The 17630-nt window shown below is 42.2% G+C and overlaps 1 protein-coding gene across 1 annotated transcript in view; it reads right to left on the bottom strand.

Annotated features, from left to right (window-relative positions):
- Positions 1-17630, bottom strand: part of LOC122812984 (E3 ubiquitin-protein ligase rnf213-alpha-like) — a 1982151-nt gene that overhangs the window by 1839403 nt on the left and 125118 nt on the right. The window contains 1 exon segment of the mRNA XM_044085079.1: positions 10036-10258. Coding sequence (XP_043941014.1) covers positions 10036-10258 — 223 coding nt within the window.

Consider the following 17630-nt stretch of genomic DNA (forward strand, 5'->3'; position numbering starts at 1 on the left):
GAGGTGGAGACGTATGAGAATTTGTATGTTAAGCTCTGGTGGTCATTGTGGTATTCCGTGCAAACATGCTAAGCGACTGCGCTCTGATGTACCCAGGTTTGCTATCCGTGTTACTTTACACAGTTTCCTGGCCAGCAACACTGTTGCCAGCCATGAAAAAGTGCTTATTTATGTTTAAACATGGTGCGTGGCACTGCTGCTCACTGTGCATCACTGCACACACATGTAAACTCCTTGCAGGCTTCGTGCAAAGCCTACATGGAGTTTAGTAAATCCCAGAGGGTGCATATAAAAGATTTGGAATGAGTAATTCCCAGCTATAATATAGCTGGACAGAGTATCTGGAATAAGACGTCTAGTACTTCTAACTGTGTTAAGAGGTTATTACCAGCTGATGCTGGAAGTTGAGAGTGTGATCAAGGTAAATATCAAGATAGTTCCAGGTGTTAACTTCAGAGATGCCATTACCATAGGATCAGTGATTTATGCGAAAAGAGATGGCTGATTTAGTCAGGTCTTAAAAAGCATTTTGTTGCCTACAGAAATACTTACAAGAAATACTTATTTCTGAACCAGGTAGAGTTAATAAGGCCTGTGAAAAACTGAGGGGCTGCCAGCCCAGCCTGATAGAATTCTGTAGATAATTCTATGTCATTGTAAATATTAATATGATCCACAGGCTTGTTTTTACAAATGTAAGAAAACTGTGTTATATGCTGAATTTCAAAAATTTAACCACAGTGCACCCTGCTGGTAGAAAGCCGATGAGCAAAGAATTTTATAACTGTGTTTGATGGCAGACCTTTTAGTGAGGGAATAAGCCCTTAGCAATTTGCCTGAGGACATGAGGAACTGGTTAGCTGATAGACAATGTGCTACTTCAGATGAGTTGGGGAAGAAGGGAGACCTATACCTAGCAAGCAGGGCATTACTGCACAGGAAAGGGACACCCAGTGCTGCTCGTGGGTCCAAGGGAACCCATGGTGGGCAGCCCAGACTGCCTCAACAGAATCTGTCAGCAGCAGGGGAAGACACTAGTCCAGGTACATGTTCAGGACCTAGGGTTAAATGTTTTGAATGCAACCAGTGGGGCCATGTGGCATATAGATATCCACGGAGGTAAGGTGGGAACAAAAGATGAGGGAGCCAGTAAGTGGGAAGGACAAAATGCCAACAGTAGGTTGTCTTGAGACAACAGGAGTACCAAACTACCTATCCTGCAGATGTCCTGACAGGGAAGGATTTGCATGAGGAAGTACCCTGTGTTAATGCAGTCAGGCTTGGAGACAAGTATGTGGGTCTGGTAGGCTGAGGGAGACCCATACAGACCGCACACTTGTAGCCAGGACTGGTGGGGTGGTTACTTCAGGGAGGGAACTACCCTGTAGCAGTAAGACTGAAGGTGAGCCACAACTGCATGTTGGTACTGATGGTCCCTTAGACAGAGTGACTGCAAAGGCAGAGGTGAGTAGTAGTACCCAGGCTGACAATGAGGCACCGCTGTCAGATGATACCAGACTTCCTGTGGAAAGGGAGCTGGGAAGGATTACAAAGAGAGACGTGGGACAGGCTCAGCTCTCAGACCCTACATGACAATGCCCGAGGCAAGTAGCAAGGGAGGCACGTGATTCTCAAGCGAAGGGAGAATCTGTATACTGGGACAAAGGCTTACTGTATAGAGAGTGGACTCCTGAGGGAGGGCTACAAGGTGAGAGAATACAGCAGTTAGTACTGCCTTGAGCCAACAATCAGGTGCTTCTAGTCACAGCCCATGATATTCCCCTTGCAAGTCATATGGGCATAAAATGTACAAAGAGACATATTATGCAGAACTTCTACTGGCCTGGAATTTCCAGAGATGTAACAGGGTACTGCAGGAACTGTGAGCAGTGCCAAAAGGTAGGCAAGGCAGGAGACAATGTGAAAGCACCTTTGATGCCTTTGTCTGTGATTGAGGAGCCATTCCAGAGGGTAGCTATGGATATTGTGGGGGCTCTGAGTACCCCAAGTTCCACAGGGAAAACATATATCCTAGTGGTAGTAGATTATGCTACAAGATACCCTGAGGGAGTGGCTTTGTCCTCCATTGAGGCAGAACAGGTGGCAAATGCTTTGTTAGAGATTTTCAGCAGGGTAGGTTTCCCAAAAGAAATACAGAAATACTGACTGACAGAGGTGCCAATTTCATGTCAGACCAGCTGGCTTGTCTGTGGAAGTACTGTGGGGTGAAGCACCTAAAGACCACCTCCTACCATCCCCAGACTAATGGTCTTGTTGAGATGTTAAACTCTACACTCAAGTCCATGCTACGAGCATTTGCAGACTAGTTTAAGAGGAGTGGGACCATCTGTTGTTTGCTTACAGAGAGGTTACCCAGGAATCCACAGGTTTTTCACCCTTTGAGTTGTATGGGCATAGGGTGAGTGGGCCTCTAGATTTAATTCGAGAAGAGCACCCAGTGGTTTATCTCAGTTGTAGGATCCAACCCAGGGAGGAATGCTATGCAGCTGTAGAAAAAGAATGTCTAGCGATAGTGTGGGCACTGCAGAAATTTCAGCCTTATCTGTATGGAAGGAAATTCACTGTAGTTACAGATCACAATCCCCTAACATGGTTACATCGGGCCAGCCAGCAAAATGCGAAGTTACTTAGGTGAAGCCTAGGGTTGCAAGCATTTGATATGTCAGTGCCGGAGTGGGATTAGCTATGCCTACGCAAATGGGCTCTCAAGACAGGGAATGGGGTAAATTATACCCAGACAGATTCAACCCTCTCAAGCAATGTTTCTCAAGGGACACTTGAGAAATTTGTTTGAGTTCTTGGGGGGGGGGGGAGAAATGTGAAAAACTGAGGGGCTGCCAGCCTAGCCAGATAGAATTTTGCAGATAATTCTATGCCATTGTAAATATTAATATGATCCACAGGCTTGTTTTTACAAATGTAAGAAAACTGTGTTATATGCTGAACTTCAAAAATGTAACCACAGTGCACCGTGCTAGAAAAGCCGATGAGCAGATAATTTTATAACCGTGTTTCATCTCAAGCTCAGATACAGGATGTCTGGGCTAAGAGTTTCTTACTATTGTTTTAAGACAAAGAAAATTACTAGGTTTCACATGTAAAGTGTCTTTTATTACTGTGACAACCTGGCAGCTGTAGAAATGTTAAATTTTAAATTCTATGAACCTGAGAAACCTCAGCAGGGGTGTCAAGAATTATGTAATCTGAAATGACTCAGCAGTACTGTGTATTATCAATTTAAGGACTATCTCAGAAAGAAAGAATGGCATTTTGTATCTTGTCTTGGATCAAGTAAGAACATCCACTCACCAGCACTTGCTTGCTCTGTATGTAAGTAGTATTTAGAACAGTTATTTCTCTTACAGATAGATAGGAATATAGCCAGCTTAGTCTAGTTGTTTTCTATATTTATGTCAGACTATCCTACAATATTGTTTTAAAGTATTTCCTGTGATTTCTGAACTCTGTAATGCCATTGTGTTGAAGTAACAAGTATTGGCCTGTGTTATTATTATTTATTAAATGCTTTTAAACCTTTTAACTGTGGCTGTTTTGTGTAGAGATAATTTAAGATCTAGAGTATTTGCATGTATTTGGTGATACTGTATAAGCCACTCCAACAGCCTTGCTGTTCATCACACTTACTAATTGGATAATAACAACATTACATAGTGAAATTTGTCACCCTTTGGGAGGGGCCTTATAGTAGCTGATAGTAGTGGTTGGTAGCAGTCGGTACTACCTTATAGTCTGGGCAGAAAGGGGGCACAGCTAGAGAACCTGTGTCAATCTTCCCCAGGAGTGTGTGTGTTTGTATATAAATCAAATCTTAAAGTGTGTGTATGTCAGCTACTTGGGCAGGGACACGAAGCACTGGTTGGACAGAGGGGGCGCTGGAGGTTTTAGCTTAACCACTAGGCTGAGATCTGGACCCTATAGCTGTGCCAGTGGGGAGTCTTATTGGGGATCTGGAGAGAAAGGAAGAAACTAGCTCCAGACTGACTGCGATCTCTGTGTGCTCTTAAGGGAAATTGTACTTTACCGTGTGTGTACTTGTTATCCTCCCAATGCGAATGCCCCTCACTGGTGCTAGTGGTGAGGATTGAGGCTCCTTGATTACTGGGCCAGTGGACAGGCATCACAAGGCCATATAGGAGTGATGCTTGCATGCCAGATGAGCTGCAGCCTTTTCTTAATACAAGATCCCACTACCAACTTCATAACAGTATGACTTACATTACACCACTCCTAAACAGTGATGCTCTCAGCACATGCAAAAGCAATATTTTTTTCTGCATATGTAAATACTGTACCTTGTATGTGTAATAGTTGTTCAATTTACCCAGATCTACTAAATAGGACAATTTTCATCTATGATGACTAAAAACAGTGGTCAATATCACAACTTACCCAAATATGTTAATAATTTTACTCACATTTACCATGTTTTGATAAAAAAATGCACAAGTTATTCATCCTTCATTAGAAGAACCTACTGGTTGTCTTTATGCTGCAATTGTTACTCTTGCTGAAACCTATGTAAACTGTATGTTATCCTTTATTCCTGCTCTCGCATATTGGTTTGGATTATGAGAAAAAGGTCAATGGAGCAGTTCAAACAACTTGTAACACAATGTAAAACAAAGACGCTGTATCAGCAAAGAGTTTTTGCAGCTCTAGTGCCAGTGCCTTCTAGGAGTTACACACCCATCAATAATGTGGCTTTTATAAAAAAACTAATGAAACTAATCTTTTGCAAAACCCCATGAATGCTTAAAAACACAGTGAAAATTAAATTACATTAAATAACATGAATGAATATTCAAACGCATCCCCAAAAACACTAAGTGTTACATCAAAGTATTACGATTAGCTTCCAATGTTAAACATTTACCTACATTTCCCCTATACTGTGAAGTTAGTTTTTTGTTTCAAACAGCTATACATTTAGAGTTGCAAGATCATCAGCATGAAGATGGTTTGCATATGTATCCAGGGCTGAATAATGAAGTACTTATTTGACATAAATGCACGTGTAAATGAACATATAGTTTTCTAAATGTTTTCCTATATAGCACAGTTATGGTCTCAGCTACAATAAATGCCACCTGCTATATTTTTCATGCTGAAATCTCATCTCAGAAAACCAACCAAAAAGTGAACAAAGTACGTCCTAAAGGGACACTCTAACATTATATATATACACACACACACACATGCACACACATTAGAATATTACAAAGAACCCCAATACTGTACCTCATAGCATGCTAGTGGGGAAAATAAAGGATGTATGGGTAGGGTTCAAAATGATGAAATAAAGTGAGGAGAAAGCTGGCTGACCAATAAGAAGCAAAGGATGGTAATTGCTGCTGTAGAAAAAAAATGGAAACTAGTTTACTGTAGTAAAGTTCAATGCTTCCACCAATCCCTTTTAAAATAATTGCAGCAGATATCACTCACAGATTAGATGCCAAGACCAACTAGCTGACGGCAAAATTACTGTGATGGTAATAAATAAGGAGACCCAGTTTCCAATAAATTTTAATGCAGCTTGCAGGATTAGTGGACAGAGTACATCTAGAATTAAGTCACCCCCTTCACACCTAACTTCCCTAGCTGTCAAAAGTGCTAAAGGTAATCTGAGCTATTACCTGCTGTAATTGACAGCTCACAGCAGGAGACTTGACTCGTATACTGTTTCCTTGTTCTAGCCTCTACTTTCTGTATGGGTAGGGGAAGGACCATGGAGCTGTGACATCACAGCATGGGTGGGTTTTTAGAACGGTCGTGGTGATGTCAGTTTGGGGAGGGAATTGGCCAGAAAGCTACCTGTATTCATTGTCCTTGATGACACCAATGAACTGGAGATTGTAACAAGCGTTTCCAGGGTGGAATAAAAGTTTTTGGAAAGTGAAACCACCACAATACAGTAAGGTACTGTTCTAGTGGACAGAAACAGTTTATTTAAAATATTTTAAATGCTGTATTTTGGTGGTTATTCATAGCAGGCACTGTAAATAGGGAGAAAAAGGACAGAGAAATTGAGCATTTAATAACAGAATCTCGTTGTTGTCCTTTAAAATGGTATATCTAACTTTGTGACCTTTATTGTTTACTGAATTATCAAGCATCATTGCATCAAATGGGTTAAATTTGACCAGGACACTGTGGGGATTCTGTTCTGTTTACATTTCATGGCAAATTTGACAGCCAACTAACATAACAGTAACCTTACAACTTTAAGTCAAATAGTGACTACTACCATTTTTTCATAAGATGGCAAACATGATCTTAGGAACCACCCAGGAAGTAACATTTAACAGATCTCCTCCACTGGAAGATGGTGATGCATGGCATATACCCCACCACTAGTCACGAGGCACTGATGTAAATTTATGACATTCTGACCCCTGCTCCATGCTACTAATGGTCATTCCCACATGCCTTTCTACACCTCTCTCCCAGGATGGGTAATATCCACTGGTAAGCAGTCTTTCAATAAACCAGCAGCCTTTCCGCTACTTGAATCTTTGTTACCAGCAATATAGATTATTTATTAATACTGTTAACTAGGTAACAGAGCTGATTCAAGAACTCTTGTCAGCCTTTATTTATTTATTTGGCATTTGTTTACCAGGAAAGTCCAACTGGGTACGAGCCCATTTTCAGTGAAGGCCATGGGAGAAAAGCTCCACAGTACAATTGAAACAGAATTACAATTCAGCTTTGGTTACAAAGACTAAGACAATCAACACAGGAGTAAAATTTGTGGATACAATAAAAGAAGAAAATAAGCAAATATAAACCAAGCAATAAAGCTGAACATACATTATATAGAAGAGAATTCCTAATATGTATGTTACATAATAACACATGAAAAGTAATAGTTATAAAAACTGCATGCACTTTCTATCAAGAGACTTGAGTATTAAACTTCAGTCATAATTTTTGGGATAGATAAAGGTTAGCGTAAGAATAGAGAGAAAGAACATTGGAAGGTTAAGGAATTATAGAAAGGTTAGGCTAGAAAGTAGGTAATGCAGGAAGGGAAGTAGGACAAATCATAAAAAGAAAAAGTCTATTATGACTGGGGAGGAGAGAATGGAAAAGAGTACTAAGATGGCATGCAGCAAGGCCAGATCCAATTATTGGTTAGATGTTCTTTCGGCATAGACATGAAGAAACATTAATGGGGTATAAATCTGATTGATTCTGGAATGCTATTCCATGATTTGGCAACACAGTGAGAATACAGACTAACACTGTAAGCTCTCTGAGGGTTGTAAATAGGAGATACTTGTGAGAAGTGTGTAGGTCATGAGATGGAATATAGTGTTGAAGTAGTGATGATATAGTTTGTGAAAATGAGAGGTTGTACAGTATAGTTGATTAAAGGCGATGAAGGTGGGACATTTTGAGCCAATTTAGGGTCTTGAGAGCAGAGCAATGGTGACAGTAGTGGGCTTGGCCTGTGGTAAATTTAGCTATTTTATTATAACATTGACTAGCTTTTGCTTTGACAGAAGAATGACCTGAAGATTCTCGGTCTCTGGGAGTTAAGGGGGAGAGGGATGAAGCAGAATAAAACTATGAGTAAAATAGGGATAAATGACACCCCAGAAACTGAGAATCTTCAGGTAAGTACTCAGGAAAATCTATCAGTGAGGCAGCAGTGAATCTATTTAAAACACTTGTTATGGGGCCAGTTAAGTCTTGGGAGCACAGTAGTAGGGTATATAAGGTTACATACACAGCATTAAAGAATAAAGTAAATAAATTATGGTCGTTCTGTACTCTTCCTAACTAAGCACAGTGGAAACAGAAACTGCTGGAAGCAAAATTCTTAAATTAAGCTGGGTGAGGGATAGCAACACTTGGGGGGTGTACACTATATAGATTACAAGTGTAAAAAAACGTAATATTAAAACAACTATTCAAGCCAAAAAAACACTGCAGTTGAATAGCCAATTAATAGGAAAAAGGTTTATTCATACTTTTTTATTTATAAAGCATTTTGGCAGGTTTGGAGCTTACAGGTGATTTTTTTTAATCCTTTTGATTCCCTGATTGTTTACAATTATCTAGGGTGATGCCTTGTAGTTTAGAGCTGGGGGGTAGCACAACTAAGGAAAAAAGGAAGGAACAGGTTAGAAGGAGAGAGTTAGGGAATTACCATATTGGGCTCAAGCCTATAATGTGAGATAGATATTTTGTTTAAGTAGCTACAAAACCAACACAAAAGAAGCTACAATACATCTAAAGCTAAGACTGATATCAGACAGTTCTTATTGTTGACTGAGCAGTACAGCTATAAAATCCTGTCAACAACTACAGGATGCACGTTGCATAATTAACAATATAAGAATCCTTACCACAGTAACTATAATCTGGTCACCATTTAAACTATGCAGTTAATTCCAATAAGCAATGCTCTTGCTCTGTCTATTTCAGTAAAATTACATTAAGCACAAACAGATTTTTAGTATTCCCAAAGCAGAATTAGAGAGAGATAAGTAGATAAAAGAAAAAGGAACAGCAGCCTACAGCTATAGCATCATGCACAGTATAATATTCCTGCAGTAAAAATTTTGGATTAACTTTCTGTAAAATAAAATGCATTTGAAGGGCTATCGCATAGCTCATTTAGAACTTAAAATAGAATACAGTCAAAGTACATTGAAGTAACATCCTGTGAAATGAAATGCCCTCACAGAGCTACTGCATAGCTCAATCAGAAACAAACTAAATTTACAGTCAAAGTACAACAGTATACTGAACCCAAGCTACTGCTATGGCAGTATGTACAATAAACTATGCCTGCAGTTAACAACAATGGATTATCTTTTTGTTATACAAAAAGCTTACACAGAGCCATCAACAAGTACATTTATAAAAAAAACAAACAATAATAATAAAAAGAAAAAAATATTTGCTTATTTAGTGTGCACACTCCCAAGAGAGGGCAATAGAGGAGACCGGAGTTTACAGAGACCAGTGTAAAAGTGAAATTAGAAAAAAAAAATGGCTCCAGCTAGGATAGCTTTTGAATGGTGCAAAGCATCATGGGAGAAGGCAAGAGAACAGCGTTAAGGGGGACAGGGATGAAGAAGATTAAAAACTATGAGTTTTCTAATTTGCATGTTCTCCCTGTGTTCGCGTGGGTTTCCTCCCACATTCCAAAGACATGCATCTGGAGCATTTCTCCCCGGGCCTCCGCTGAAAACAGGCTCTGTGGAACCTAGTCGGACATTCCCGGTCAACAAATGTTAAATAAAAAAAAAATAAAAATAAAAATGAGTAAAACAGGGATAAATGACACCCCAGAGACTGAGAAACTTCATGTAAGTACTCAGAAAAATCTATCAGTGAGGCAGCAGTGAATCTATTTAAAATACTTGTTATGGGTCCAGTTAAGTATTGGGAGCATAGCAGCAGGGTATATAAGGTTACATACACAGCATTAAAGAATGTAGGCTTAAGGTCGTTCTGTACTCCTCCTTAACTAAACACAGTGGAATTAGAAACTGCTGCAAGTACAATTCTTAAATTAAGCTGGGAGGGGGATAGCCGCACTTGGGGGGGGGGGGGTGTACGATACATAGATTACAAATGTAAAAAAAAAAATGTAATATTAAAACAACTACTCAAGCCAAAAAAATGCATATTGAATAGCTGATTAATAGGAAAAAAAAGTTTATACAAACTTTCTTATTTATAAAGCGTTTTTTCAGGTCTGCAGTGAGCTTTCAGGTGAAAGTCTAACAGTCCAGTTAATAGAAATTACAGGTGTTTCTAAAGTTTCATATGAAAAGGTGGAAATTATTTGATGTTTACACTATTTGGAAGAATTCTTCACCCTGTGTTATGTGGAAAGTATTCCCAAATGCTGTGTGGTTGCTTCTGTGAAGTTAATTTAATTACAAATTTATGTATGGGGAGGGTGTGTCAAGTTCATCTGATGCAATCCAAGTGCCTGTAATTAAAAGAAATATAATTCAGCAGTCACTATACCTTCATGTTTCCATCCACGGCTCTTTGATCATTGCTGGAGGCTTTTTCTCCCTGTTCCTTCAGTCTGTAGAGTAAACTTTCCACAACATATTCCACAGAAAATCCCATTATCTTGGAAGATTCAGGAATGTCAATTGTGGGAACCATCGTTAACCAGCTTAACTTTACTTTGACATCTCCATCACTTAAATACCTGAACTGTTTTATCAGTGCAAGCAGGCTTCTAAATTAAAAAGAAAATGTTGGAGTATCATTTAAAATGCTGTTACTGATGACCAAGAAACACAATTTGTATATAGCAAATTTCCACACCTAAAAACTGCAAAATGTCAGTGACAGTATTAGACAATGATGTTACTATACCTTTGCAGAGAACATCCCTCTGTAAGAACTTAGGTGTCTGTACCTGCAAATTGTGTAAGTGTAATGGGTTTTATTTCACAGATATGCTAGGGGTGCTACATATACAACAATGAGTAACTTTCACTGAATTTTTTATTGTGCATTTCTAAGCATCTGTTCCATTTTCCAACAGATCTATTGGCTGTTACAACATAATTTTAATCATTAAATTAAACAATATTAACATAAGAATATACAATGTTGCCAGTGGAAGAATACCTGTGGAGTACAGAGTCCACCTAAACACTGCAGCTTAGACGTAAGCAACTACCTTAACCTACCCCTGCTACTGTTAACTCCCTCTTAGTTATCACTGAACACCTCTACTGACATGCCCAGTATCTCTGCCACAGGAAATGCTACAATGCCCTCATTGTGAAGTACTATTTTTAATCCTGTCTTAAACTGCACCTCTATCTGCTACCGTTCACTGACGCTGTCCTGCCTCTTTAATCGTACCCTCCCACTACACTATGATAATGCTGTGCATTTAAACTGTATCCACTCTTTCTTGTTCTCAGAGTGCATGCTACAGTCACAGTGAAAACATTTATCTAAACAAGCAGGACAGTGTTTAGAAGAATTAATTCTTCAAGATGGAGTTGGCTAGTACATATATTCAGTACACAGAGAAAGAGCAATACTTTACACCACATACGGTTCTATTAGAAAAAAAGCACTACAGATGATACTGCCCTGAGGTGGTATGCCAAACAAATTACACTCTATAAATAAATTCCAAATGACATACACACTATCTGCATTCCACCTCCAGCTACATCAAAATTTAAAAAAGGTATATTGCAGGACAGGTAACACATGTCAATAAATACATAAAGAAATACATAGCATTAGGTGGTTTTAATCTAAATTGGAATTGCCTGTGAATGCACATTTATCCAGCATTCTGTTTTACAAATACATATAAAGACGAAGGGCATCCTTGCACTGGTAGCTGGTAAATCATTCCTACAATCAAAACAAACCCCTGTATTACATGAATTAGTTTCACAGAACAGAGCTTAATCTACACTTAAACTAATTGCAAGAGAAGCCCATCAAACATTTCAACATACCCTTCTAGTAATTTCAGAAAAAAATGTTCCTAACTAGATTATGGAGACTAAATAGCAACAAATATCTTTGGGTGACTATAAGCACCCACAAGGAGACCTTCTGATAAAGATGTGACAATGACTGGAGAAAATCATCAAAAGATGAGAAAAATAAAGAAGTTATGTCCTTACCATAACGTTCCATGTGGAGTGTTCATCTCGCCTTGGTTATTACACATGGGTTCGGAGCCGATCCTCAGCTCCGTGCCAGCCGACTGCAAGCTCTGCATCGAGAAGAAGCTCGAGGACATCTAATACCCACAATCCCCCTCTGCCTTTACCTCAGATCTAGTTTGCAAGCAAACCAGACAACAAGCACGCATACATGCCAAACTATATACATAATTACATATATACAAACATACCAAGGGTATGATAGTAACACTAACACTGCAACAGCAGAAGGAGAATACTCCAGACCAGGCACCAAATCGAACGTTCTTCCTAAGGGTGGCAGGGTGGGGGTGTAATAACCAAGCGAGATGAACACTCCACATGGAGCGTTATGGTAAGGACATAACTTCTTTATGTGAGAGTGTTCAATCTCGCCTTTGTTCTTACACATGGGTAGCGTCCCTAGCTCCATGATCCTGAGGAACTCAAGGGAGAACGTTCTTGAGCACAGTGGAACCAAAGGTTGCCCTATCCCTAGAAACCCTGTCCACTTTGTAATGAGAGATAAATGTATGTGGTTTAGCCCAAGTAGCAGCCGCACAAATAGTGTCTAAAGGTAAGCGAGCTGCGTGAGCCAAAGATGTAGAAATTGATCTGGTAGAATGTCCTCTGGGTTTTGCTGATAATGTTTGATCAGAAGCTTCATAAACATAAATGATACAGTCAGTTAGCCACTTCGAAAGAGTTCGTTTCGTGACTGCAAGACCTTTTCTGCTGTCAGCAAAAGCTACAAATAGTTGATCAGATTTCCTGTGATCTTTTGTTCTATCCAAATAAAATCTGAGTTGTCTATGGACGTCTAGTTTGTGCAACATATACTCTAATTTATTAGAGTGGTCTTTAAAGAAGGTGGGTAATTCGATGGATTGATTAATATTACTAGTAGAACAAACTTTGGGAAGAAAGGATGGATTAGTGCGTAGGGATACTCTGTCAGAATGAAAGATTAAATAAGGATGTTTGACCGAAAGGGCCTGCAGCTCAGACACCCGTCTAGCAGATGTAATAGCCACTAGAAATAATGTTTTCCATGACAAAAATTTCAAAGTGCAACTTGAAGCTGGTTCAAAGGGTGGTAACATCAATTTAGAGAGTAATAAATTTAAATTCCACGGTGATGTCGGACATCTGACTGGTGGTCTGATATGAAAGGAACCCTTTAAAAAGGCTTTACAAAGTCTGTGAGCCATAATAGGTGCACCACTTTCCTCTACATGATAGTTAGAAATGGCAGCTAACTGTACTCTTAAAGTAGCCGGGGAAGCTCCTTCCTGAAATAATTCAGTCAAAAATTCTAAAACCTTATTCAACGGAGCTGTAACAGGGTCCAACTGATGTGACTCCGCCCAGAAGACAAAACGTTTCCACTTACTGGTGTAAGTCTTTGTAGTGGAAACTTTACGAGAAGCTACCAAAATATCTTGAACCGCCGATGTAAGGGGAATTGACCTGGCTAGAAAGGGAAGCGGAGCAGCCAAGCTGCTAGATGGAGAGATTCCAGGGATGGGTGAGGAACTCCTGACGAGTGAGTCAGTAGATCTGGCTCTGGGTCCAGCATCCAAGGTCCCGAATGCGGTGATGCAATAGAAAGGGGAACCAAATTTGACGAGGCCAGAACGGAGCAATGAGAATTATAGTCCTCTGAAGGTTGTTTGCTTTCTGTAGAAACTTTGCAATCAGGGAAATGGAGGAAAAGCATATAGGAGACCCGGGGGCCAATCATGCACCAGCGTCCCTGGGGACTTCCCTGGAGGGTAATAGGGCAAAGTAGCTCCTGCATTTGGCGTTCATTGGAGACGCAAACAGATCGCAGGTAGGCTGGCCCCATTTGCGAAAAATCTTTCCGCAACTGACTGTTTGAGGGACCACTCGTGAGGCAATAGTATTGCCCTGCTCAGCCTGTCGGCTATGACGTTGGATGACCCGGGATGTGCGTTGTGATCAGAAAGCGACCGTGGACTCTGCCCATTGCCAAATTCTCATGGCCTCTCTGCATAGTTGGTAGGACCTGGTTCCCCTTGCTTGTTTATGTACCAGACTACGGACATGTTGTCTGTCTGAACTGCAATGGTCCCTGGAGGAAGAAGGGGAGCAAAGTGTTGCAACGCCAAAACACTGCCCTCAACTCCAGAACATTGATGTGCAGATTGTACTCCAGATTGGTCCATTCGCCTTGGACTGTCTGTCCCTGAAAGATGCCCCCCCACCCTATCAGGGAAGCGTCCGTGGTTATCGTCGCTGACGGTGAGGGTAGCACAAATGGTCTTCCGCCGGATAGGTTGCAAGTCTGTAACCACCACATTAGGTGTGATTTGCATGTTTTCGTTATCAAAATTTCGTGAGTCAGTGGAAGTTGTTGGAATGACCATTGTGCAAATAGAAGCCATTGTAGCACTCTCATGTGCAGTCTTCCCAATGGTATTGCTATGAGAGAAGCTGCCATGAGACCCAAAACTTTCAGAACAATTTTTGCTGGGGATTTTCTGGATGACAGCAGAAGGGAAATGTTGAACTGAAGTGCTAGTATTCTTTCTGTGGGAAGTTTTAGGACTAACTGACGCGTATCCAATTCCGCTCCTATAAATAAGATATGCTGTGATGGCTGTAGCAAAGATTTTTCGAAATTTACTGAAATGCCAAGGTGTGTACAAAGTTGTAGGGAGTAATCCCTGGCTTGTATCAGTTGACGCCTGGTGGTGGCAGACAGGAGCCAGTCGTCCAGATACGGAAACACTTGGAATCCTAGGCGCCTCAGATGAGACGCTACCACTGCCATGCATTTGGTGAAGACCCTGGGGGCTGTGGTCAGGCCAAAGGGCAGGGCTCGAAACTGATAGTGACTGGCTCCCAGCCGAAGCGCAAGTGATCTCTGGACGCCCTGGCCATTTTGATGTGGTAGTATGCGTCCTTCAGATCTATTGAGCACATCCAGTCGTCCTTCCGTAAGAATGGAAGGATCGATTGAAGCGTGACCATTCGGAACTTTTCCTTCTTGACAAAGGTGATGAGATGACTTAGGTCTAGAATTGGCCTCCAGTCCCCTGTTTTCTTTGGAACTAAAAAGAACCTTGAGTAAGTTCCGAATCCTATTTGGTCCGCTGGGACTGGTTGGATGACTCTTTTTTCTAGCAGCTTTGAAATTTCTGTAGCTGCTGGGTCTCAGATGGGGTGGTACATCTGGGAGTTTTCTCTTTGGAATGGGGTGGATAGAAGCGGGATTTTGTAACCTCTGGTAACAATGCTTTTACCCAATTGTCTGAAGAAAGGTTTTGCCAGGCCTGAGGGTATAAAGCTAAGCGACCCCCGACTGCCTCCAGAGCAGGACAGTCGGGCCTCCTCTCAGGAGTGCTGAAAAGGTTTGCAAGGGAGCTTATCCCTGTGACCTTGGTTTTGCGGACCCCCTCTGCCGCCAGGGCAGCGTCTTCCACCTCTGCCCCCCCCTCTGCCGCTAGAGGGGGCATCACCCTGTGTGTTTGGAAAGATTCTTGGGGTTTTGAAACCACATTTTCCCACCACGTTGCCCTTTGGGGTACGGTCTGGAAGGGTGGAAAACGGACTCCGACAGCAGACAGAGTCTTTCCCTCCTGTTCACACCGGGTAAGGGTCTCCTTTACTTTAGGGCCAAAAGTGTGGCTCTATCAAATGGGGCGTTAGTAAAGGAAGACTTGAAGGCTTCCATAAGCGAACATAAGCGCATCCAGGATTGCCTACGAAGAGCAATCGCTGAAGCCGCTGCCCTACTCGATCCTTCGGCTGCATAGGATATCAGCCTCATGGACGAGTTCACAATGGACGTAAGGGTGTTGAGATGCGCTGTAACTTTCTCTGAGACAGCGGCATCTGTAGCACCCTGGAGGTATCTCCCAACTCTTTGACTAGATCCCTCTGTAAACGTGTAAAATGAGTCAAATAGTTCAGGGAACGCATAGAAAGCCGCTGAACTGAAAATGCGCTTCCGTATCTGTCCATGGTCCTAGAATCTTTGTTAGGCGGATGGACAGATGAGGAAGACTCCGACATCTCCTTCTTCGTGGCCGCTGCCACCACCATGGCGTCTACTGGAACTCCTTTGGTAAGGTAAGCTTTGTCCTGTGGTGCCGTGATGTACTTATTTGGCTTCCTAGGGACTGGTTCCACCGTGTCAGGAGTCTCCCACCGCCTTCGAGCAATTAATTCCATTAACTCATCAAAGGGCGGAGTGACCCAGGAGGAGGAAGGACGGGCACCAAATGCCTTCAGCAAAACTGACTCATCCTCAGAAGGGGGAAGGGCTTGCCAGTCACCTCTCTGTTTAAGGATCTCCAAGATGTCAGAAAAAGAGACATCCTCTGAAGGTGACTTAGGGGACCCTTCTGACTCATCTAAGTCAGTATCAGATGTCAAGGATTCTTGTGGAGAATCCAAGTGTCTCCTCTTACACAGTCTTTTCCTAGGGACTTCTTCGTGGGGAGCATCCGAAGAAGCCTCCGAGGAAGAGGGGGCACCCTCCAGGGGTGGCTGAGACACTGGTGCCCGACGCTTGGACGTGGCCGTGGGTGCAGAGGAAGATAACGGTCCTTTGCGGGGAGGAGAAGCTGTACCTGCTGATGTGGTTGTCTGGGTAGACAACACCTTCCTCATGAGGTCGAAGGCCCCCGGGTCCCAGTCGAGGTATCTCCGGTTCGAAGAAATGGGAAGAATCCCGAAACAGGAGCCGAAGGCACCGACCCCGAGGACGGAACCGAATCGATCCGTGCGAGGCCCGAGAGGAGAGTCGGAACGAAACATCGGTCCGACTCTCGGTCCCGGAACCAAGGACAGATCTTCGCCCGAGACTCCGGTACCGGATCGGATGGAGTCGAGGTAAACGGTGCCGACCGAGAAAAAGACGGTTCTGGCACCGAGGGCTCCACAATCATCAGGTCAGCTTCTTCTGGCTCCGAAGACTGAACAGGTCTCGGAGGAGGAACAGATGGAGATAATGGCAGGCCTTCAAGTCTCGACATCAACTGAGAGGAGACCGAAATAAGCTTGGACAGGGCCGTATGCTCCATAAGTTTCTGCACCACACGGTCCACGTCGGTGTCGGAAAGGGCTCTAGAAGAACGAGTCGAAGGGATCGAAGACGGAGCCGACCTCAACAGAGTCGGTGGAGGGAGCTCCGTCACCGGTTCCAAGACTCGAGGCTCGAACTGCCAACAGTTGAACACTCGGCCCGAAGTCTGTGGAACCGGTGATCTAACTAGACTCGAAGAGCTCGGAGCCGATGACTTTGGCTCCGGCGCCGACCCTTCAAGACTTGGATGCCTGGTCTGAAGCATCCAAAGCCTCCTGGAAAGAGGGTTTCAGCAATCCTCTATCCATCAGTTTCCTGCGCCTATCTGTCATGACCCTCCCACTAAAAGAGTGACAAATAGAGCAGTCCTCTTGTAAGTGGAGAGGGCCAAGACAGTAGACACAGGAACTGTGGTTGTCTGTGACCGACATTTTTTGGCCACACTGACAACGTTTAAAACCAGATTTCATCTTTTCAGACATATTAACAAAAGAGAAGACAGTCCAGTCCAGTAAAAAGTCCAATCCAGTAAAGTGTCAAATCCGGGAATAAGAGTCCGTTTGATAATAGCTAAAAACAAGACAAGTTTTTAGTCAAAAAAGTCAAATCTGTAATAACTGCCAAAAAGGCAAGACTACAATAAGTTTCAAGAAGGGGTAGGCCCCGAAAAACTCTAACTCGAAAGTTAACTAAGTTAACTTATACTAAGTATCGAGAATTCCTGACACTCACACACCTACTCTTATACTTAAGTAACTAGATTTAAAGAAAATTTCTGAAAATTAGTACAGAATAGATAAAAAAATCTTATCTGAACAGCCTCGAGCTAGCCTCCAGCGATGCGTATGCAGCAGCGGCAAACTAGATCT

Source organism: Protopterus annectens, chromosome 10.part0 (assembly GCF_019279795.1).
Source record: "Protopterus annectens isolate FY-2018-M chromosome 10.part0, PAN1.0, whole genome shotgun sequence".
Taxonomy (NCBI): domain Eukaryota; kingdom Metazoa; phylum Chordata; order Ceratodontiformes; family Protopteridae; genus Protopterus; species Protopterus annectens.